Source organism: Geotrypetes seraphini, chromosome 4 (assembly GCF_902459505.1).
Source record: "Geotrypetes seraphini chromosome 4, aGeoSer1.1, whole genome shotgun sequence".
NCBI classification, from domain to species: domain Eukaryota; kingdom Metazoa; phylum Chordata; class Amphibia; order Gymnophiona; family Dermophiidae; genus Geotrypetes; species Geotrypetes seraphini.
The window spans coordinates 17,888,394-17,913,051 of NC_047087.1; the positions used below are offsets into that span (position 1 = coordinate 17,888,394).

The 24,658-nt window shown below is 40.6% G+C and overlaps 1 protein-coding gene across 1 annotated transcript in view; it reads right to left on the minus strand.

Moving 5' to 3' along the window:
• The window catches only part of USP10 (ubiquitin specific peptidase 10), a 193,550-nt gene that overhangs the window by 32,231 nt on the left and 136,661 nt on the right, over positions 1–24,658 (minus strand). The window contains exons 10-11 of the mRNA XM_033941815.1: positions 15,026–15,221; positions 717–882 (exon numbers count right to left, since the gene is read on the minus strand). Coding sequence (XP_033797706.1) covers positions 717–882; positions 15,026–15,221 — 362 coding nt within the window. The remainder of the gene's footprint in view (positions 1–716; positions 883–15,025; positions 15,222–24,658) is intronic.

Sequence of the window (24,658 nt, forward strand, 5' to 3'; positions counted from 1 at the left end):
GTTCCTTTCAGTATTCAGTATGTGTGCATACTGAACTTCACTGTGTGCAATGGATTTGATTTTTCTCTCATTTGGGGGCTCCAAGTGCTGATTTAGTTTCAAGTTTCAATTTATTTGATATACCGCAAATACAACCCCTTAATTTCCAGCATATTAGCAGCTACCACTATCAGTATTTACAACATATTTTTCCAAGGGGTTTAAGTAAATCATGACAAATTATTTGTGTATTTCAGAAATCTTGTCTCTTTGTAGATATCATACTTGTCTTGACACTGCTGTTGCTAGCATGTCACAAGCAAATTACAGCTCTGAAAACTCCCTGTTAGCACTGATCCACAAAATGGGCACCAAAACCTACTTTGCAGATACCTGTTTCTTGTAATAACACAAAGGCCAAGATGGAAGCTAACTAACTGGAACGAGAGAGAGCGACATAGCAGTAGTGGGACAATGGAATTGGAGGGGGGTGGGAGTACTAGATCCATCTACCTTGAGTAGAACAGCACTACATTCCCCAGATCAGTGATGGATAATACTGGAAGCTTGACATCAATGTCATCATACACATCAAAGTGACAGCACACCTTATACAGAATTGACATAGATCAGTGTTCCGTCAGCTGGAGAAAGCAAAATTAAGGGCTACCCAGAACCACACCCTATACAAGTCAGCACTTGAGAACTGTACAGTCAATACATGGAAACCAGCGCACCTCTTGTTTGGTTTTCGTGGTGTAACCCTGAACAGACTCTCTAGCCACAAGACTTTCCAAGGCTTCCTGGACTGTGCGGATCTTGTCTGACTGAATATCCAGCTGGAGAGTGAAAAATGGCTGCAAAGTGGCAGACTCCTTAGAGCTGTGCTGGTAAACCACAGACCTAAAGTCAATGGAAACAGTGTTAAGAATGGTTTGGGTGGTCACTATGGTGTCAATGTTACATTGCAGGATGAGGATTAACACTTTTAAAGCAGAAACACTGTACAATAGATTTTAACTTTCAAAATTACTACATTAAAAACAACAACCCCACAATCAACAATTAGGCATTTTAGTGTATTTTATTTATTTATTTATTTATTTTGGGGGGGTAGTGTTTGGTTACATTTGATGCTCTGCTATGACTACCAAATGCATGTAAAAATATAGTAAATATTTTGAGAAGCTGTGTAAAAATGTTTACTTTTCCTAACACATTGGCTTTAAACATACACAGTGTGCTTTCCTATCTCCCTCAAGATTCCAAGCTCTCTGACATCGGAGATGACGCCACTGAAATCCTCAGTGTGAGTGGTCAGAGCAAGGCCATGAATGTTGTCATTATCTGAGCCCTCTTAGGTTCAGCTGTGTCTAATATTTTTTGTGTGCCCTATTTCCTAACTGTCAGAGCAGCAATATCAGATTTGCCAATCCTGAAAGACAATAATTCTCTATATACAATGCAATATTTCAAACATATATCATCACATAGATTTCATGAATAAAAAAAGTCTCTGCTTCAGGGACAAATTAGCATCTCTGACAAAATCACAGGCACTGCAGTAACCAATTCACTGCCTGTGTGTTTGTGATGTAATTTAATACCAACAAATATGGATGCATCCCAAAGTGCAGAAAAGTTCCCTAAAGTTAAATCCTATCATAATGCTCCTTGTGACCCACTTGCTGGACACAGTGGCACAAGTTTCCTTTAATTCCACACAACATTCTCATGGCTCTGTACCATGGCTATGTTTATGGTATGGTAAAGATGAAAAACGCTCATGTTTGTTTTAGTCTCTTATCGCTCAAACACAAAATATGTGGCACAGTACAGTAAAGTGGCACAGTACAGTAAAACCATGGATTGCAAGTAACTTGGTTTGTAAGTGTTTTGCAAGATAAGTAAAACATTTTATTAAAGTACTTCTTATTATCTTAACAATATGTACTTAATATCATAACAATTCTTATGTAATCTGCCATGGACTGCAAGGTAAAGGCGGAATAGAAATCATTAATGTAATGTAATATACGAGTGCTTTGGATTATAAGCATGCTTCTGGAATGAATTATGCTCGCAAACCAAGTTTTACTGTAAATGATATAGACCAAAATGGGAACATATACAGTATTCATTGTCACATGAAATAAGAAAACCAAAACCATTGCATTTGATAAACAAGGAAGGAGAGCAAGCACAAACATTTCTTCCTTGGTCAACATTAATACATTAATTAAAACACTGACACTTATTTCTCACCTCTTCTTAAAGTGAATACTGCTCAATTTATTTCTCTAGTCACCCAACTGAAGGAAATCGATCAATTTTGACTGATATGATCTGTATTGGGTAAAACCTTGCTATCTTGAATCTTACAACCCACTAGATTACAAATAGTTCACTATCCTTTCCTTCAGTAGAGGCTCCAATAATTTTCTCAGCACTAAGGTAAGCTTTATCAGCTTGTAGTTTTCAACGACCCGCAAAGCAAGCAGTGGGACCGTTGGATAATCATGGAATAAAGGGAGTGGTAAAGGAAGACAAAGCCATTGCCGATAAACTGAACACGTTTTTTGCATCTGTATTTACCAAAGAGGATATACACAACAAATCAGAACCCGACAGGCTATATGCTGGAGGCGAAGACGGGAAACTGACAAGGTTGACGGTCAGTCTAGAAGAAGTATGCAGGCAGATTGATAGGCTTAAGAGTGACAAATCCCAAGGACCAGATGGCATCCATCTGAGGGTCATAAAAGAACTGAAAGGGACTATAGCTGAACTACTTCAACTAATAGCCAATCTGTCAATAAAATCGGGAAAGATTCCAGAGGACTAGAAGGTGGCGAATGTTACGCCGATCTTCAAAAAAGGTTCGAAGGGAGATCCAGGAAACTACAGACCGGGAGTCTGACCTCGGTGCCGGGAAAGATGGTAGAGGCGCTGATAAAAGACCGCATCATTGATCACCTCGACGGACACAATCTGATGAGGACCAGTCAGCATGGCTTCAGCAAAGGACGATCTTGCTTGGCGAACTTGCTGCAGTTCTTCGAGGGAGTAAACAGGCAGATAGACAAGGGCAACCCAGTCGACATTGTATATCTGGATTTTCAGAAGGCGTTCGACAAGGTTCCGCATGAACAACTACTTCGGAAGATTGCGAGCCATGGAATCGAGGGTGAAATACTCATGTGGATTAAAAACTGGCTGGCGGATAGGAAACAGAGGGTGGGGGGTAAATGGACGGTACTAGGACTGGAAGAGTGTCACCAGTGGGGTGCCACAGGGCTCAGTGCTTGGACCCGTGCTCTTCAACATCTTTATAAACGATCTGGACATAGGTACAATGAGCGAGGTGATTAAATTTGCGGACGATACGAAGTTATTCAGAGTAGTGAAGACGCAGGGGGACTGCGAAGATCTGCAACGTGACATAATCAGGCTCGAGGAATGGGCATTAACATGGCAGATGAGATTCAACATGGATAAGTGTAAAGTGATGCATGTCGGTAACAAAAATCTCAGGCATGAATACAGGATGTCTGGGGCAGTACTTTGAGAGACCTCCCAGGAAAGGGACCTGGGAGTTCTGATCAACAAGTCGATGAAGCCGTCTGCGCAATGTGCGGCGGCGGCGGCAAAAAGGGCGAACAGAATGCTAGGAATGATAAAGAAGGGGATCACGAACAGATCAGAGAAGGTTATCATACTGCTGTACCAGGTCATGGTGCGCCCTCACCTGGAGTACTGCGTACAGCATTGGTCGCCGTACATGAAGAAGGACATGGTACTACTCGTAAGGGTCCAGAGAAGAGCAACCAAGATGGTTAAGGGGTTGGAGAAGCTGCCGTACAATGAAAGATTGGAGAAACTGGGTCTATTCTCCCTCGAACAGAGGAGATTGAAAGGAGACATGATCGAAACATTCAAGGTACTGAAGGGGATAGACTTAGTAGATAAAGACAGGTTATTCACCCTCTCCAAGGTAGGGAGAACGAGAGGGCACTCTCTAAAGTTGAAAGGGGATAGATTCCAGATGAACGTAAGGAAGTTCTTCTTCACCCAGAATGGTGGAAAACTGGAACGCTCTTCCAGAGTCTGTCGTAGGGGAGAGCACCCTCCAGGGATGTTGGACAGGTTCCTGCTGAACAAGAAGTGCGCTGGTAGGGCTAGTCTCAGTTAGGGTACTGGTCTTTGACCTGGGGGCTGCCGAGTGAGTGGACTGCTGGGCATGATGGACCACTGGTCTGACCCAGCAGCGACAATTCTTATGTTCTTATCACAATCTCTTTTGCTGATCTAGTTTAGTATTTGTCTTTTCTAATTTGGGGATTATTAGGCTATTTTGCCTTGTTTGAATATATTAGCTTTAGGGGAAGTTTGTTGGCTGATAGCTGATTTCAACCGTTTATTATACTTTAATGTTCATTGTTCAATTTGATGTTTTATTGTAAACCATTTATCAATCTTTACTGTCAATGTGGTTTATTAAATAGTAAATTAAATTGCTTTAAATACTTAATGCCCATAGTTGGATATCAATGTGAGTAGTCTAACTAAAGAGCACTGGAGCAGGCTACATCAGATTAGGCATGGGAATGCAGCACCTTTGCTAGAGTCTTGGAATCAGGGCATCTTGATTTCTATGTTGCCCAGGAATTTGATACTGGGTGGCTGTGTAGGGGTGAGCTGCCTCACCAGAGAATGTGAAGGAGAAAAATCATAAATGGACTGCTGTTTTGGTGATTACTTTGATCTGTCTAGTCATGATCTTGTAGTATTCCCTTATTTCCCCCAGGTAAGAAACAGTACCACAGGCAGAAGAATGGTTTTGTGAAGATTTGGTGCTGATATTCAAAATGATATAAACTCGAGCTAGAATTCTTCCTGCTGGTCGAAGAAAAAAAAAAAAAGATAGCTTATGTCATTTCAATGGCATTTAGTGCCACATAGCAGAGAGATGAAGGAGCTGTCTGGGTAAATTAAACTATATCAGACCAGTTTTTCTATTCAAAGGAGAACAAGACAGGTAGGCCCTTCCACTCCCTTGCTTTTTGTTCTGACTTTAGATCCTCTTATAAGGGAAATCTTAGTTAATCTGGAAATTAAAGGTGTACGCTGTAATAGATGAGGTCCCAAAATGTAATCTTTTGGTGTTTAAATGTGTGTTTTGGGCTAGTCCTTTATGGGTGTGCTGAGAGGTCCTGGGTACAGTCCTCAGAGGACCAGTGGGAAGTAAAATTACTACTACTATTACAGTAAAATCTTGGATTGCAAGTAACTTGGTTTGCAAGTGTTTTTGCAAGACAAGCAAAACATTTTATTAAATTTTAACTTGATATACAAGCAATGTCTTGCAGTACCAGTACATACAGTATACTGCATCATCACATCGTCACATCATCACAACTGAGCCGATGGTTCTTCTCTCTCTGATACTGCAAGAGTGTAGTGACTGTTCTAAACAAGCAAAGTCTTGCAATACAAGTATGTATAGTATTTTGTATTAAAGTTTTTGGGTTGTGGAACGAATCATCTGAGTTTTCATTATTTTTAATGGGGAAATTCGCTTTGATATACGAGTGCTTTGGATTACAAGCATGCTTCTAGAACAAATTATGCTCGCAAACCAAGGTTATATTATACTTATCATTTCTATAGCGCTGAAAGGTGTATGCACTGTTGTACATTTAATGACAATGATAGCCAAGAGTATTTTATAGGAATAGGTATATTACAAATATAGAGGCTACAGTTAGGTTTAGAGCTGCTTCTGTGCGTATATAGGAAAATATGTTTTTTTCCTTGAGCAGAGAAAGCATGCGCTGTACCTGTATGAATGTGTGCATATCTGGGCTTCAATAGTGGGTATATAGGTATGAAGAGACAGAAATCTGCAAGAGAGGAGGCAGCCAGAGAGAGGGGTAAGCAAAAGTCGAGAGAGAGGGAGGGATTAAGAGAGGAGGCCTTTTATAGGTTGGAATCTTGTTCTAAAAATAGCCTCTACTGTTGGTTAACAGTTTCCACCATCTTTCTGTGCCATACTTGATTGAGACAATGGTCCTTAATTGATAAGGAAGGTGTGACACCTACAGGAATGGTAAATGTAATCAATCTGTCTAACACAGTGGTCTCAAACTCAAACCCTTTGCAGGGCCACATTTTGGATTTGTAGATACTTGGAGGGCCTCAGAAAAAAATAGTTCATGTTTTATTAAAGAAATTACAATTTTGCATTAGGTAAAATTATTTCTAGTTTATATATCTTTCCTTTAGGTTAAAAGCCTTAATAATAATATTGTAATTTATAGCTAAAGAGACAAATGATCAAGAAACTGTTTTATTTTACTTTTGTGATTATGATAAACATACCGAGGGCCTCAAAATAGTACCTTGCGGGCCACAAGTTTGAGACCACTGGTCTAACATCTTTTGCTCCATTCAAGTTAACATATCTTCTTGATAAACAGTCTAGGCTGGCTGGATATTTAAGGTATGTGGATTCTGGGCAGGGGCTTTTAGGGTCTATCTGCATTAACATTCTAGTCAGATTTGTTTAATATAATATCCCAGAGACCTTTGCTGACACTCTGACTAGGTCATCCCACATACTGACCAGCAGCATTCACTAATATAAGACTGACAGCCACTAGACAACCAGAGTTTTTAAAGGTAGGCCTGAGGAATGGCAGGGCAGAGTTGATGAGTGGATGAGGAGGAGAAATTGTTTTCTATCAGGGAGAAGAGGACCTGGCTCAAGAGGATGGGCTTGAAGTTGTGGCAGTGGTGGTGGGGAGCCATGGTTTTGGTTTCAGCTGAAACTGAGTGATGGATTTTGGCCTCAAATTCAGTTTCAGTCAGAATCAAAACCATTGGTTTCAGTTGGCCTCTAGGCTTCTTCTATCCTTACACTGGAAAAGGATCTCCCACAGAGTAAAGGGAGCCCTGGGAGGATAGGGGGGTATCTTTATGTCAGTTCATTACAATACTCTTCGGCAGCAGTTACAAGAAAACATCAAGATACAGAAAGGAAAATGTTTTTTTTCTCTGAGATTAAACCAAAACCAATACTTGCTCTGCACTCATAACATTGGGTAGTTTTATAATTTGAAAAGTCATGGAGAGAATAAAGCATAACATAAGTAAGTGCTCTACAGTAGCAAGAGGGGAAAAAAATCTAAATTCTTATCATAAAAGCATCAAATTAGTCCACCAAATAAAACATTATTTCAAGAGTCCATTCACAAATATCTGCAAAATGACAATTAGCTCTAAAAAATAACACTAAGAACATAAGAATTGCCGCTGCTGGGTCAGACCAGTGGTCCATCGTGCCCAGCAGTCCGCTCACGCGGCGGCCCTTAGGTCAAAGACCAGTGCCCTGAGACTAGCCTTACCTGCGTACGTTCTGGTTCAGCAGCAACTTGTCTAACTTTGTCTTGAATCCCTGGAGGGTGTTTACCCCTATAACAGCCTCCATAAGAGCGTTCCAGTTTTCTACCACCCTTTTAACTTTAGAGAGTGCCCTCTCGTTCTCTCTACCTTGGAGAGGATAACCAACCTATCTTTATCTACTAAGTCTATTCTCTTCATTATCTTGAATGTTTCGATTATGTCCCCTCTCAGTCTCCTCTTTTCAATGCATAATTTAGAACAAGGCAAATTTCCAACTAAATTAGCTAAAATTAATAAATTTATTGGAAATAGACTTTAAAGCCTTTATTACAGCATCTAAAGCCAATGCTTTCCTTTTTGATCACAGGCCTCTAAGCATGGAGCAGCAGCTTTCTAAATGTTGGGAGATTGCCCACATACTTTAGATGAAGCACATAAACTCCAACTAAACAAGCCCTAACTAAAAAAAGAAGAAGCCTGTGATTCAATCAGGATTTCTTTTCTGGCATTTATGAGCAGTGAGCACATCTGTCAGTGTACCTGGTGAAAGAAGGATAGCATGGTAGAATCTGCTACATCCTGACCCATCATATAAAAGGAAATTCATGTTCACACAGGGAATGTTATTAAAACACCTCATAGTATTCAACCATCTAGTTCTAGCTGGACATATTGAAAACAACCATGGGGATGACGCTGGAGGACTAAACTAAACTAAACCTTAAGCTTATATACCACATTCTCTCTATAAAGATAAAGCTAGCACAAAATAGATTTCTTTTTAGATCTGTAATTTAATGTGGACAAATGCAAAGTGATGCATATTAGGAAGAATAACCCAAATCACAGTTACCAGATGTTAGGGTCCACCTTGGGGGTTAGCGCCCAAGAAAGGAATCTGGGTGTCATTGTAGACAATAAGATGAAACCTTCTGCCCAATGTGCGGCAGTGGACAAAAAAGCAAAAAGATGCTAGGAATAATTTTTTTTAAAGGATGATTAACAAGACTAAAGATAATGAAGAAAGATATAGCGGCACTAGAAAAGGTTCAAAGAAGAGCAACCAAGATGATAAAGGGGATGGAACTCCTCTCATATGAGGAAAGACTAAAAAGGTTAGGGCTCTACAGCTTGGAAAAGAGAAGGCTGAGGGGAGATATGATTGAAGTCTACAAAAATCCTGAGTGGAGTAGAACGGATACAAGTGGATCGATTTTTCACTCTGTGAAAAATTACAAAGACTAGGGGACACTCGATGAAACTGCAGGGAAATACTTTTAAAACCAATAGGAGGAAATATTTTTTCACTCAGAGAATAGTTAAGCTCTAGAACGCATTGCCAGAGGTTGTGGTAAAAGCAGAAAGCATAGCTGTTTTAAGAAAGGTTTGGACAATTTCCTGGAGGAAAAATCCATAGTCTTTTATTAAGAAAGACATGGGGGAAGCCACTGCTTGCATGGAATATTTCTACTCCTTGGGTTTTGCCAAGTACTAGTGACCACCAAGTATTGGCCACCGTGAGAACGAGCTACTGGGCTTGATGGACCATTGGTCTGACCCAGTAAGGCTATTCTTATGTTCTTAAGTTGCTCGGACTCAAACACGAGTCAATGGCACCTAAGAGTTCTAGGACACAAGTTATACAATGTTTAAATAACCAACCAATAGCCTTCCTTCCTATGAAATGCACTCAAATGTACAATATGTAATATTAATAATCCACATTTATGTATACACTCTGGTGCTTATCGGACCCCTCCTTAGCATAGTTTTTGATTCTTTCTACACAAAACCTAAAAACAATAAACTCAAATTCTACACAAACCAATTCAGCATTCTAGGTATAAGAATAATACCAATTCAAGCAACATTGGGAAGGGAGAAGAAGGAATACAGGAGCAGAAAATTTTCTAGTTCAAATGTTTTTGCTTTGTGGCTTACTTCTGGCATTTTTTTGTATTCGGTGGCTTCTCAGCTCTACCCTCAAACCCTGAAGAGGAAATCTCTGTCCAAGAATACCACATAAGATCTTATTCCTTTTGCCTGTTCTGTGACCCAATCTGTCTGCTGAATAGGATGGGTGTGGTGAGAGCAGACAACAGATGCAAGAAACAAGTTCTGTGGTTCCTGCTCCTCGGCTTTAAGTCTGTGCCAACAGAGCCCTTTTTATAGCTTTTATTTTAAAAATTGGCCTTATTTCTCCTCAGAATCTTTGAAAAGAAGACTATCTTTTATTTCTTTTTTTAAAAAATTCTTTATTCATTTTTACATCTTACAAGTGTGTCAGAAATAACATTTGAACTTATACAATATCACTTAATTATCTATCATAATCAACTTAAATTAGTAATATTTAAACCCTCCCTCCCATCCTTACTATTTCATATGTAATTACATATATCATATATTATATATAATCTTTCCTATTAATCTAAACATTTAATACAAGATTAGAAATCCCTCCCCCCCCACCCTTCACTTTGCATTTGTATCAATAAGGGAAAAATGATATTTACTCATTACAATATTCTATTAATGGTCCCCAAACCTTCTGAAATTTATTAAAATTTGCATTCTGTATGGCTAACATTCTTTCCATCTTATATATATGACAGAGAATTCCACCAAAAACTGTAGTTTAATCTACTCCAATTTTTCCAATTAAATGTTATCTGTTGAATGGCGACTCCTGTCATAATAAGAGCTTATTATTTTTTGAAGAAATTTGACTTTTCTTCCTCATTGACATTCCAAATAATATAGTATCATATGATAAAACCACCGGATTTTCTAATAAACAATTTATTTGGCCCCCATATCGATTTCCAAAAAGCCAAAATAAATGCACAATAGAATAATAAATGATCTAAAGTCCCTGCTTCGAGATGACAATGCCAACATCTATTAACTATTTCTATTAACAACTATTATCTTTAAAACTTCTCTGCTTTTCATTTATATCACAACTGCATCTGTTAAGCTGCAAGCAAATACAGTGGTGCCTCGCATAACGGACGCCTCGTACAGCGAACGCTGCGCATAACGAACTTTTTGTCTTGCTCCCTATAACGAACTTCGTTTCACACAACGAAGTCGCCCGAGGGGCCCGGGGGGGGGCGGAACTACTCTCGCCGCTTCCTAATGTGAGCCGGGAACAGCAGCACCCTCCTGTCTGAATGCAGTGTTCCATCATCTCCCTCCACCTTACCTTAGATGCCGAGTTTTCCGGCTTTCTTTTTCGGCCAGCCACACACTTTCAAAGAGCAGCACATGCGCGCATGCTCTGTTGTTCAATCTTCTCCTCTGACGCAACCGGAAACCGGAAGTTGCAGGAGAGGAGAACATTGATCAACTTCAGCAGCTGCGCGTGCACAGCTTTTTGAAAGCGTGCGGCTGGGTGAAAAAGAAAGCTGGCAAACTCTGCATATAAGGTGAGGTGGAGGGAGGGAAATGTAGGGCTGCAGAACGAATTATTTTGTTTTACATGTATTCTTATGGGAAAACAGGGCTGCAGAACGAATTATTTTGTTTTACATGTATTCTTATGGGAAAACGCGTTTCACACAACGAACGTTTCACATAACAAACTTGCTCCTGGAACGGATTAAGTTCGTTGTGTGAGGCACCACTGTATTCCTATAGCAAAAGACTGCCAATACACAGAGGGTTTTCTGACAACAGAGTCAAGTAGAGAGACGGATGCACTAGAATGTTACTGACCAGATTGCAACTTTCTCTCATTTGTCAGTTGCCTAACAGATTTCTGAAGAATTTTATCAGTGAGTTTCAGATATGTCCATAAACCAGTTGCACTAATTACATCTTCAGGCTGAAAGTGGAACACTAAGTAATCCCAAGGGAGCAAGAATTATGTCTACCTAGGTTAAAATTATTTTTTAACTCAAACCCCTTTTTGTGACTAGATTCATTTTCCAAACAAAAAAAATTTAGAGTGAGAGGCCAATCTTGTATTTGCTACTGAGGTTGCTCTAGCCAGAGATGATGTGCTCAAATGCAGTCTGATGCACATAGGGAGTGCACCCCTGTAGAAAATGTTTGTAAGAGGGGGGAAAAAAAAAGTGTTTATTTACAGTAGTGCATTATGACAGATAAAGCTGAACTCAGTTTGTCACAGATCTATCCTGATAGTGAAAGGGACACTGGCAAAGTGACAAGAGAACACGCTCTGACTGAAATGACCCAGGAAAACAATGAATTAGAAGTTCAGAGATATTTCCTATAACTTTAGAAACAGCATTGTTGCCAATGAATGAGATAGGTAAGAAAAGTCAATGAGAAATATCAAACAACATCAACAGAGTTCTGTTCGTACTTGGACAGGAAACATACAGAGGATAGCTTTGCCCAGCATGAGAAACAAAGAGCTACAAATCAAACAAGGCAAGCCATGGGTAGCAAAAGCTCTTAAAGAGACAGAGCAATATACTGAACTCTCAGCAAAGAACATTGAATCCCAGTATTCTGGTAGCTCTAAATGCTCTGTAAATTCTAGGATTAGTAGAACCTTCAGATTTCACAGGATAAACCATTCCAGCAGGTCCTCTACAGCAGTGTTTTTCAACCTTTTTTGGGCAAAGGCACACTTGTTTCATGAAAAAAATCACGAGGCACACCACCATTAGAAAATGTTAAAAAATTTAACTCTGTGCCTATATTGACTATATATAAAGTAATTCTCTTGAATAGGAATCAAATAAACACAAAGAAAGTATTTTATAATGCTGCCACCGCCAACAACACCGTTGGCGGCGGTGGCACTCAAGTGGCTAAAGAGCCGCAGTTTGCCGGCCTAGGGACAACACTGGAGGGTGGCCAGCTGTGCACCCCCTTGGGACGTAAACCCGGGGTGGGGCAGACTGCCCCCCCCCCCACCCTGGTATGCCACTATCTGTACCTCACTCCCTCCCTATGACCAAAAATTCTTTCTTCTATTTCCCGTGTACACAACCATCTCTTTCCCTCCCTTCCTCTCTCCAAAGTCCATGCCTTCTGTGTCCAAACACTCATTCCCTCCCCCACCTCAGCATCTCTTTCCCTCCCTTCCTCTCTCCCAAGTCCATTTCTTCTGTGTCCAAAAACGCATTCCCTCCCCCACCTCAGCATCTCTTTCCCTCCCTTCCTCTCTCCCTCCCTTCCTCGCTCCCAAGTCCATTTCTTCTGTGTCCAAAAACGCATTCCCTCCCCCACCTCAGCATCTCTTTCCCTCCCTTCCTCTCTCCCAAGTCCATGCCTTCTGTGTCCAAAAACCCATTCCCTCCCTTCCTCTCTCCCAAGTTCATGCCTTGTGTCCAAAACGCACTCCCTCCCCCCTTTTGTGTTCCGTGTTTGCCTACCAGCCCATCTTTGCAACTTTCTCAGCAAAACGAAGCTCAAGCCGCAAGGCTTGTCTTCTGCTTCCTGTCTGCCCTGCCGCACACAAATAGCCGAACGGAAGTATTCTCCGACGTCAGCGCTGACGTCGGAGGGCAGGCTTTGCTTAAGCCCTCCCTCCGACGTCAGCGCTGACATCGGGGAACGCTTGCGATCGGCTATATGTTAGCTGCAGGGCAGGCAGGAACAGAAGACGAGCCTTTGCGGCTCGAGTTGTATTGAACTCCGCGGGTCCCCCGTCCAGCTCTCTCCTGTCCACGTGGGGCGGACCGCCCCTCTTCCTAGACTGGTGGTACTGCCCTGATGGCGGCCCTGACCGTACGGCACACCAGGCAACATCTCGCGGCACACTAGTGTGCCGCGGAACAGCGGTTGAAAAACACTGCTCTACAGCATCCCTGGCTATTAAATTGTAAATGGAAGCAGAATCAGTGAGGTTCTATATAGTCAACATGAAGCGGCTACTGAAATGCAGAAATTAAGACTAGAGGAACAGAAAAAAGCAGCAAGGCAGAATTAAAAGAGGCATAATCCACCACAGTGTGCAAAAAGGTGGTGCTAGATATCGCCGAGAAGGTACTCCAACAAAGGAAGCAGCTTCCATTTTCAGAAATGCTCCCAGTTCCATGCACAGGACCCAAGAGGCAGGCAGAGCTCTGAAGTCTTAATGCATAGTTGAGACAATTGTGCAGAGATGAGGAATTTAGATTTGTTAGGAACTGGTCAAACGAATGGGAAAGGGGGGTTTGTTCCGAAAGTATGGACTCCACCTTAACGAGGATGGAACCAGACTGCTGACACTAATGTCTAAAAAGGAGATAGAGCAGCTTTTAAACTGAGATGCAGAAGGCAGACATTCGCTCAGGAGTGGATGGTTCAGTGTGAGGTATCCTTGAAGGATACTATTAAAACAAGATATTTAGGGAGTCTCCGAGAATCTCGGAGAGAACGGGAATTCGAAGGCCTTGTGCATGTGCAGATGCTCAAGGCCCAGCAAAAAGGACTGCAGATCTTCGGGCACCGGCACTGGCATGTCCTGTGCGTTGGTGCCAGGTGCCAGATGGAGGGTAAGCGAAGTGTTCAGGTGGGTGGGGGGTGCCAGATCGCGGGGGGAGGCACTCGTACATCAAGGCAAGCTCGGTTTGCGAGGCACCAATTTTGCGAATGTTTTGCTCGTCTTGCAAAACACTCGCAAACCGGTGCACTCGTAAACCGAGTAGCATTGTATTTACATTGCCTCTACGGTTTAAAAAGCTGTCTAGTGCTGAAGGAATCTATAGCATAACCAAAGAAGGCACTGTGCGCTTACTTGCCAAACGCTGCTGCACTGAGGCTAGGTGGAGCTTGCTAGAAACAAGGAGGGGTGTATGATGAGAAAGTGTGGGTAAAGGCTCATGCTGTTTTGTGCTACCAAAGGGCTATGGTATGGTGGTGTGCTCTATAATTAAACAAGCAAAAGGGCTACTTTATTAACACTTAGAGCTTACACTAAGCAGATTTGCACAACCTAAATCATAGCTGCCCTTTTTTTTTTTTTTTTTTTTTAACTTAAAGAGTCCACATAAGCGTGCACAGAACAGGTCATTGTCTTCTCAAATTCTCCTATCTCAAAGCATTTCAGTGATGAAAGAAACAATAAAAGGGGGGGGGGAAATTCAGGCTGGAGAAGTCCCCAGGCTCTGTGCCCAAAGTTGCACATTAAGGGGTCTTACAAAAGGGCACATTCCTTTTCTGACTGAAATCTAGATTTTGGAAAGGTAGTCTCTGATGTTAGTTGAATGTTGCCCCCCTTGCCCCAAAGATGCTACCCAAGGCTGACATTTTACACTCAAAATGCCAAGTATGACTCCTCAGTTCAAAGATACTCTCTCTTCACATTGGGTTGAAAATCAATTCAATATAGGGAAAGTCTTCAGTAATGCAGATACTATGTACTTCTATACTACCATACGATTACACAATTCATCATGGACAATACTTTCAAGTCCCAGAGACGATGGTACTGGTGGCACCATCAGGAGAAAATGATTAGCTTAAACAACTGAAAGATGGAAGTGAATGGGCCTGACTGGGCAGAAAGGTTATCAGCAGTGAAAGCCCTAAAGCTGGGCCCTTCTAAGACAAGCTAACAGCTCATGCCATGGTTTTATAGAAATACAGAATGTGTCTTCTTCCTTCCAATGTCTAGTTTCAGGAATCTGGGGGTTCTGTAATGAAAGAAAAGTCTTAAAAAATTTGAGAAAGACTGTACCTTATGTGACCACCAAATATATCTGTAATTAGAGTCTGGACAAAGTCAGCCTGTCGAGTGACAGACGACTTGTTGCGAGGACCCACTTGCTCCCATTCATCCTCACTACCTTCCCCTTGTTCATCCTGCTGTTGCAGTTGCTGTTCTTCTTCCTCATTCCCCAGCTGAATCTCAGGGCCATTAGGAACTGAAATTTCTGTATACAGGAAGGGAGGAGAGAGAGAAATAAATTAATAATTCAGCAGACAAACTATATTTATTCCAATTTATATTAATCTGCTTAGGATTAGTTGAAGATCTCTGTGGAGGAGTTTACAAGGGATTAGTATGAATCTTACTATTTTGGAGGAATGTTTTGACAAGATAAGCCCTTGCAAGAACATTCTGTTACAACTTATGGAGCATACTGGATATGGAGAAGAAAAGAAAATGCAGGATACTGACTTTCTATAATATACATGAATGTAAAGAAAAATAAAAAACGATCTCGTCTAGTATGTAAAGATCTTATAATTCTAGAGGGCTGCCTGCTTGCTACTTCCAAAAAAGAAGTGCCTGGGTTAGTACTTCAGAAGATGCTAATTATAGGTTTAAAAAAACAACCGATGATATAATCTATAGCACTGGATTCACAGAACTATGTACAATAAAGACTGTAATCACATATAAAGATAGAAAGCCATATTTTCTGAATACACATCTACTTCCTTCTTTACATGGCTACTGCTGTCCAAGTCAAACTTTTATGAGAGGATCCCATGCCCTCAAAGGATTTTACAAAATAAATTTTGATTTGGCAAAAAAGCAGCTTAGGCATGTATAAGCATCCTGCAGAGAGCTCCAGCAGCAGTTATTCTTTTCAAGATACCTCCAAAAGCAATTTTCTTTAAAAAGGGGTGGGTGGAAGGTGGGGAGAGAACAAGTCTAGACCAACAGTACACTTCAAATGTTGTAAAGAAAGAGAAGCAATATACAGTAAAATCTTAGATTGCAAGTAACTTGGTTTACAAGTGTAAGCAAAACATGTTATTAAATTTTAACTTGATATACAAGCAATGTCTTGCATTACGAGTACATACAGTATACACATGACACATCATCACAACTGAGCCGATGGTTCTTCTCTCTCTGACGCTGCAGGAGTGTAGTGACTGTTCTAAACAAGCGAGGTCTTGCAATACAAGTAAGTATAGTATTTGGGGTTAAAGTTTTTGGGTTGTGGAACGAATGAATCATCTTGAGTTTCCATGATTTCCTAGGGGGAAATTTGCTTTGATATACGAGTGCTTTGGATTTCAAGCATGCTTCTGGAATGAATTATGCTCGCAAACCAAGGCTCTAGGTCGGACTTAGCAGAACACTAGCACTGGATATTTTACTGATCAAACTCATCAACAACTTTCAGTGAAGCAGCATGCTATACATGTTTTGATGTTTTTCTGAAGTGGAGATTTGCTCTGTTTTAAAGATCTGTACTATCATTAAGTCTCTACCTGACCTTTTTCCCTCATTTGATCTTGAGACAACAGGGGGGTAGACACAGTACTGGCTCCTATATCTACTGTTAACTCATCCTCAAGTGAAGGTAAGATGTCACAGTGTTAAAGATAGTAACTGTTTATCTCTTGAGAGAAATACACTAGACCATTCAATCTTATAATTACTGCCTATATCATTTTCTTCCTTCTGTCACAAAGTTACAGAAAATATTGTATTGAATTATATCTTGAGAGCTGAATGCGTTGCTTGATCCCTTCCAGAATGGTTTCAGGAAGGTTTACAGTAGTGACACATTACTTCTTTGAGGATAGATTCCATTTGGCAAGGACTAGATCATTTAAAGCAATTAGATCTTTCTGATGCATTCGATATCAGTCATTCCATTTTGCTACAGCAATGGCACTCATTTGGGCTTGCTGATACAGTCCTGAAATGGTTTACATCTTATTCTGTTGACCAATTTCTGCAGGCTCATGTACTGTAGATGAATCACTTTCCTCTGTCCACCTTTTGAAGGCGGAAGTCCTATTGCAATAATTTATACCTCTGTCAGGACTTTTGAGACTTCAATGTCTACTACAAAACCAATGTGGATGATATTTGGGGGAGGGTTTTCTCATTTGATTGTTCAATTGATGATATTATTTCCAAGCTGTGGTAATGTTTTCATAGAGATTATAGTGATTGGTATTAGCCAAATTCAATTGTTGCAATTCTCTGTATTTAAGGATTGCGTCCATTTAATTACTGGAATACCAGGACATCATCATATTACCCCATGTCTTAAGACTCTGCATTGACAAGCCACCTGTGCCGCCAGCAGCTCACTTCAACCACCCGAGGCAGGCACTGCAGCAGTCCCAGCGTCCGGCGCTGAGAGGGGTCCTTGGAGGCTCCATAAGACAACAAGGGGAGCTGTGAGGAGGGAACCACCTGTGCCGCCAGCAGCACACTTCAATTACCCGAGGCAGGCACCGCAGCGGTCCCGGTGTCCGGCGCTGAGAGGGGTCCTTGGAAGCTCCATAAGAGAACGAGGGTAGCCACGGAACACGGTCGCATGACCGAAGGGGCGTGACCAAAGGGGCAGGACACGCCTCTTTTGAGCCCCTTCGGAGCCCTAGAAGAGCAGAGGGCAGGAGAGTATTTCCCTGACGGAATGGGGAAAAGAAAGGCAAAGATAGTTTCATCCTTGCCATTACTAGGGCCAATGGATCGCCATTTCCAGTCTTTAACATCACCAACGTTGGGGAATAGGATGGTTCCATCTTCTCACACTGCATCTCTCTCCTCTTCAACCAGCAATGAATTCTATGGGGAGCTCTGTATCTGCTCCCGAAGAGGAGACAGCCTCATCTCCCAAATCAATAACCATACCAAATATGAGTACGGACATACAACAAACAAATACACTATTCCAGGAAGGAAAACTTTAACTCCAGTCCATATGGTGATAGAGTCAAATCAAGACTCTATACCTAAGGACAAGGTAATTTCTCTTAATGATGTCTGGCTGGTTGTGAATAGGATTGAGTCCTCATTACAGAGCACTGTTGTTAATCTTTGCCAATTCTCATCTGATATAACAGTTAAAGTAAATGATCAACAAACTCAGCTATCTTAACTTACATCTCGATTGGATAAAGTGGATAACTCAGTAGAAGTTTTGCAAAAAACTGCCACTTCTAATATCAAAGATAATTTATCCTTACATAATCAAATTGAAAAGATGGAGAATTTAGCAAGAGCAAAAAACCTTAGAATATTACATTTTCCTATATCATACTATTTAGCACCTTTGGAACTCCTGAAGACATACATGAGAGATGTTTTACAATATACTCAGGTGGAATCATTTACACCTGATAACTTATATTACATCCCCAGGAGTACCAAAGAAACTAGTGAAGAAAGAGAACTGGATAAGATTGTGTCTCCAGGTAGTTTGAATATTTCTCAGTTTCTGGAATCCTCTAAGGATTTGATTACCAAACAAGCAACAGAAATTAAAAAACAACTTATACTTAAATTGTACTTTTTGAATAAACAAGCATTGTTTTGTGGACAACAATTAATGATTTTTCCTGATGTGTCCAGACTAGACACAACTTAGCAGGAAACAGTTCCTACCATCTTAAACCCCAAGTTATAGCTGCAGGAGCTATTTTTTTCTTAAAATTCCCTTGCAAATGCTTAGTAAACTATAAAGCTGATAAATTTGTTTTTGTAGATCCGTCGCAATTGGAGAATTTCTTGATTGATAAGGTTACACTGAAAGTTTCAGATACTAATGTAGTTGTTGAAGAAAGTTAAGGACATAATGGATCTGGTCATTTAGTCTGACTGTAAATTGTTTTTTTTGTATAATTTTATTTTACTTTAGTTGCACTGAGCGGCTTTTCTTAATGTGGACTTGGCATAAGTCTTATTTTGAATTTTAATTTGTTTCTTGAATTGTATTCCTTTTTGCATTTCCTGATTTTGTTAATGATGTTCTTATGTAACAAATGTTAATTTAAAAAAAAGACTGCATTGACTGCCTATTCAATTTTATAAGGTTTAAAATTTTTGACCTGAATTCAGCATGCATTTCAACATGCTAGATATACTGAATGAAGATTTATAGGCCAGTAAGAGTCTTCAAATCAGAAAGAATTGCAGCATCTGACCATTCCCTCATTAACCCAAATTCACTTTTGTTGAAAACAGTGCAGGATTTTTTTTTTTTCAATTGCTAGTTCATTGGATGGAAAAAGCTGCCAGGTGCTCCAGTTTCTTGTACCCGATATTACAGATTATACGTGGGTCATTTCATAAATACATGCACAGGTTGCAACATTGGGACGAGTGGATGATACAATTGCACTAACTCCTTGTTTTCACTTTCACGTGAGTGCTTGAAGCAGCAGGACATGTGCTTAGGAGCTCTGTAGTGTACATAGTGTGGCTGTGACAAGTGTGGGAAATGGAGGTGTCTTGGGTACTATGTCTGTTGACAATCAGAGGTTGTACATTAAGATTGAACTCTACATGCGCAAAAACCCAACAGAAATCCACTGTGCGTTATGTGAAGTTTGTGGTGAGTTAATAGTGGACCATAGTACAGTTTCTCGGTGGGCAACTCATTTTCAGAGTGGTCGTGTGAGCATAGATGATGATGCAAGACCATGAAGGCTGAATCAACAATGATGAACAATGTGTGAACTCGTGGCTGATGCTCTTGAACAAGATTGTCGTGCGACATACGAGGAACTTTCTGAAACCACCAGGGATTCCACCGACATCAGTATACCAAATTCTGACAAATGATTTAAAAAGAGAAAAATTTCTGCGCGATGTGTCCCCCTCTTCTTGATTGCTGAACAGCAGCAGAGATACCTGGACAATGCAACTGTGCTGAAACAAAGATTCGACACTGAAGGTCAGGCATTCTTGAATCGCATTGTTGCTACTGATGAAACATGGGTCAGAGACTTTGAGCTGGAGCTGAAATCAAAGAACGAGTGGAGAGTTCTATCTTCCCCACGACCAAAAAATTTCGATTGAGCTCAATCAAAAGTCAAACAAATTATGATTTTTGCTTATGATCGTGAAGGCATCATTATCACAAAGTTCCATGTGGAAGAAGTGTCACAGCAGTGTATTATCGTGATTTTTTGCAAACAAAAATGCACAATACACGACCTCAGTTGCTCCTTGGCTGGTCAACTCATACTTCTCATGACAACGCTCACCCTCACATAATCAATATCGTCACTGAAAACCTAACTGAATACGGCTGGGAGGTGTTAATTCCTGCACCCTACAGTCCAGACATCGAGCTCCACCAGACTTCAACCTTTTTCCAAAGTTGAAACAACCTATGCATGGACATTGTTTTGCATCTCTGGAAGAGCTTATTTCTGCCATTACCCGAGCCATTCGGCAACTGACACAAATACGGTATGTCTTGGATGGAATAACTGAAGCTTCCTGGACGTCTGGGACTCGGGCATTGTAAAGGAGGGTGACTAAACTAAACTAAACTAAACCTTAAGTTTATATACCGCATCATCTCCACGGATGTTGTGGAGCTCGGCATGATTTACAAGAACTTAAATATAGGAAGAGAAGGAAAACTTGAAGGACTGTAAAGAAATACTTGGAATAAAAACATGTAAACTTAAAAAACAAACAAATAAACAGTGTGCGCATTATTTATGAAATAACCGTAGTATTTAGCAAGCAAATACGAGGAATGTCTCCCACAGATAATCAAGAAGAAAAAGAAGTGACAACCAAGAGAAGGGATACTGTTGCTGTTACAACAAAAACAGCTTTATTAAATCAAGGATTTACATAGAAGCATGACAGCAGATAAGGCCAATGGCCCCATCTAGTCTGCCATCCACATTAACTATTATCTCTTTCTTGGTTATGTATAAAATGACTCGATATGTCCATGCTTCAGCTTAAACAGCACTGCCTCAAGGTTCAAAAACTGTACAGCCAGTGAGTACCAAAACTTATCTATAACAACCATCTCTTATAAGATGATCTGATATAACCTCAACTAGCTCAACAGAAAGCTTCAACAGGACTGCAAATCAATTAAGGACTTGTAATACCAATAGAACTTCAAGTGGAACTCTGTCCACATCATTTGAAACTCTATTGGTGTTATAAGCCCTTAATTGATCAGTATCTCTCTCTTGGTTGTTACAGCTCCCTGTTCTGTAGATTTATGAAGCAACTCAATATCTTTTTTCTTCTCAGGCATTTGGCAATGAATCTCTCAGTGGTTAGCGTTTACCTTGGTGGGAGTTTCAGTGTTTATGACATCTGTCTGAGCCCAAGGGATCAAATCTCTGAGAAAGAACTGCTAGATCTGAGTAAACCTATTATATTTGTTCAATAACATATACTTCAGAAAAGATACAGGGATTCCTGCATGTGTGTCGGTGTGCCAGAGGTTTAGCTTACTGGTAGATTTAGCACACATCTGGGACTCGCTAAACAAGTGCCTGAATAAATTCATGTAAACCGTTCTGAGCTCCCCTGGGAGGATGGTATAGAAAATGAAATGAATAAATAAATTATTACATATAGTGGCTGTTTATTATTAGTGGTGGGTGTTTTTATCTAGTTAATCTGTGTTGTATTATTTCCTTTTGAAATTATATATGTTTGATTGCAATCCATTTCTAGATAAGTAAAATAGAAATATGTAAATAACAGAGAGCTCTCATCCCTTTCATGACTTAGCGGGATATAGATAGGCAGACTCTGGTGAGCCAATCTGATGCCCATTTTATATGTTTCTATGAATAAAAGTGGCAAAGCTGATAGAACCTATAGAAGCTTCCTGAGCTATTTTTATCAACAATTAATGTTGCTCATGGGAAGGATGCTCATACGAAGAGTTCATTCTTTCTTGCCCTCTTCCCTTCTGCCAATAAGAGGGCTTTCATTCATTTTGTGACATGGAAATCTCTTGATAGATTGTGTTATGGTCTCTTAAGCTAAAAAAAAAAAAAGACCTAACCAGAAATGACCATGCTACTAAGCCAGAGCTGGCAAGCTCTGTGCCATATGGCTCTATGTACATCTTCATTTAACAACTGCTGGATCCACAAGGATCTCTGTTTTAAACTGTAAGTCATGACCGAATGATGCTGCTTTAGCCAGAGATAGCAATAATATTTCTGCTCTTTTCTTCTGATGACAAACACCACTACAGCACTTGATATGCTTAAGTAGCCTGGTGTTAAACAAGAGTGTAATACATTTAAACTGAAGATAAGCATAAGTTTTATCACCAGAATGGGACACTATATCCCTGGCTAGGGCCAAGAATAATAAACAGTCCTTTCCACTGTAAGGACACAGATATTATCCTAGTGAGGAAACCACAGCTGTGAATAGAACATTACTTGGTTTTCTAAAGGAAGCTTTCAAAAGTTAATTAACATAATCTTTCTCTGATATGAAGTGCAAGATAGGGATGCCAGTTCCACTAAGAACAGGCTGCTCTCAAATCTTACTGAGTCATGCACGAAGTGAGCATTTTCAGATAAGAATCCACTGAATTCATCAATAAGTCATATACTCAGTTTCCATTGATAAAATATACTATTTACAAATTCTGTACTATAAAATACAACAAGAGCCACTTAAAAATATAGGTGACAAATTAAACAATCCTATACTACTGTAAATAAAAGATAGTTGATTTGCACAAGTGATGTCTGTCTTTCACTCGAGTGGTCTGTACTTGTGCAGAATATTCAAAATGCATAGTGCTACATACAGTTTACTGCCAGACCACTGAACCACAGAAAAGGAGCAGAGAAAAGCAAGTCAACCATGCTTGGAGAAGATATGGGACAGTCTGGCAGACAGGAAAAGTCTCAGACAGCAGCACAGCCTGTGTACAACCCAAGGTCCATTGTCTGTAGCAGGTAGAGGCTCCTGCAAATGACTAACATTGCAGTGGGAGAAAGCAGGCTCATAGGCTAGTGGGCAAGACCACTGCATGAGCCCATCATTTTGAGATCTCATCAGCCAATCCTTCAGTACAACACTTTAGATATAGGGAACACATATTCTGACTTACAGGGAAATTCCTTCTTGTATCCATTTTATAATATTAAGGGCTCCTTTTACAAAGGTGCGTTAGGGCCTTAACGCACAGAATAGCGCGCGCTAAAAACGCTAGCACATCTTTGTAAAAGGAGCCCCAAGTATGTAATCATTTATACTTCTCAGCTTCTTCCCACCCCTGACATTTCATTTACTTTCTACAAAGCATCATGATTTGAACACACTGATACATAGGCAGAAATGGAAGACAAGAAGGGGATAGAAACAGGAGACAAGATGGCATTTTGTTCAGACAACTGTGTGGAGCCCGCTGCTTTTTCTTTTTAATCTATTTGTCTTATACCTAAGCATTGTGAGAGGAAGAGATTTCCCCTTTGCTTACCTGCTTATTCTTTGAAGCAGTTGGACATTTAAGCATTCATGCAGTCTGTATCTATTTCAGGTAGACTTGCTGCTCAGGGAGAAAGGAAGAGCGAGGCTTAGCTTAGCCCTTCAGCCCTATTACCCTTCCAGCTCAGTATAAGGCGGCATCAAAATTGCAGCTGATGGAACAGTTTCTGTGGGGAGATGATGTCAGACCATTGCAAGAAGAAAAACCATCTGGTGCAATTTTGGCTCCAGCTTCTAAAGGTGCAGAGGAACTTTGGGAAGTATAGAAAATACCCAAATTGATGAAACCTTTTGAACTCACATTAGAGTCACTGTGGTCAGCTATAGAGTCTCTTTATTCTTTTGCACCCTGAAGTGCTCCAACAAGGAGCATCTCCTGAAAAAGGAGCTTGATCAAACGAAGCTTGAAGGCTGAGTCAGCTTCCCAATAGCGTAGCCACAAAATATGATGGGCCGTAATGGACAAAGACATTTGCTTAGCCAACACCCAGACCAAGTCATACAGGGAGTCGGCCATATAGGCCAACCATGTCCAAGTAATCCTTATTTGTCAGGGCTGTTTGTGCAAAGAGATCCAAATTCTCTATAGGGACTAGTCCCCGAGTAAGAAGATCCACTTAGATTGTTAATCTTCATCCCTCTCGAAGCGAACTAGGTCCTTATACCATGTCTGCGGGGCCAATCGGGTGCCACTAGGACTACCAACCCCAGATGACTCTCAATCCTGTGAATGGCTCGACCTAGCATAAGTCACAGGGGAAACACATACAAGAGCCCTTCTCTAGTAACGGTTGGACTAACACATTCAATCCCGTGCTTCCAGGCTCATATCTTCAGCTGTAAAAGCACAGTACCGGGTAAAGCTTTGGATTCTCGCCCAGAAATAGCTAAGAAGAAAAAAAAAAATAAAATAATAATTTAAATTGAATCAGGTTGGGCAGACTGGATGGACCATTCGGGTCTTTATCTGCCGTCATCTACTATGTTACTATGTTACTAAAAGAAAGATGCCTTTGTGTTTACTACCACCATGACCTTGTTAAAGGTGTGATGTGCTGCTGCTAGGCCAAAGGGGCATGCAGAGAACTGGAAATACTGCTCCAGCACATGAAACTGCAAGTACCTCCTCCGGAAAAGTAGGAATGTGGAGATAGGTTTCCATCA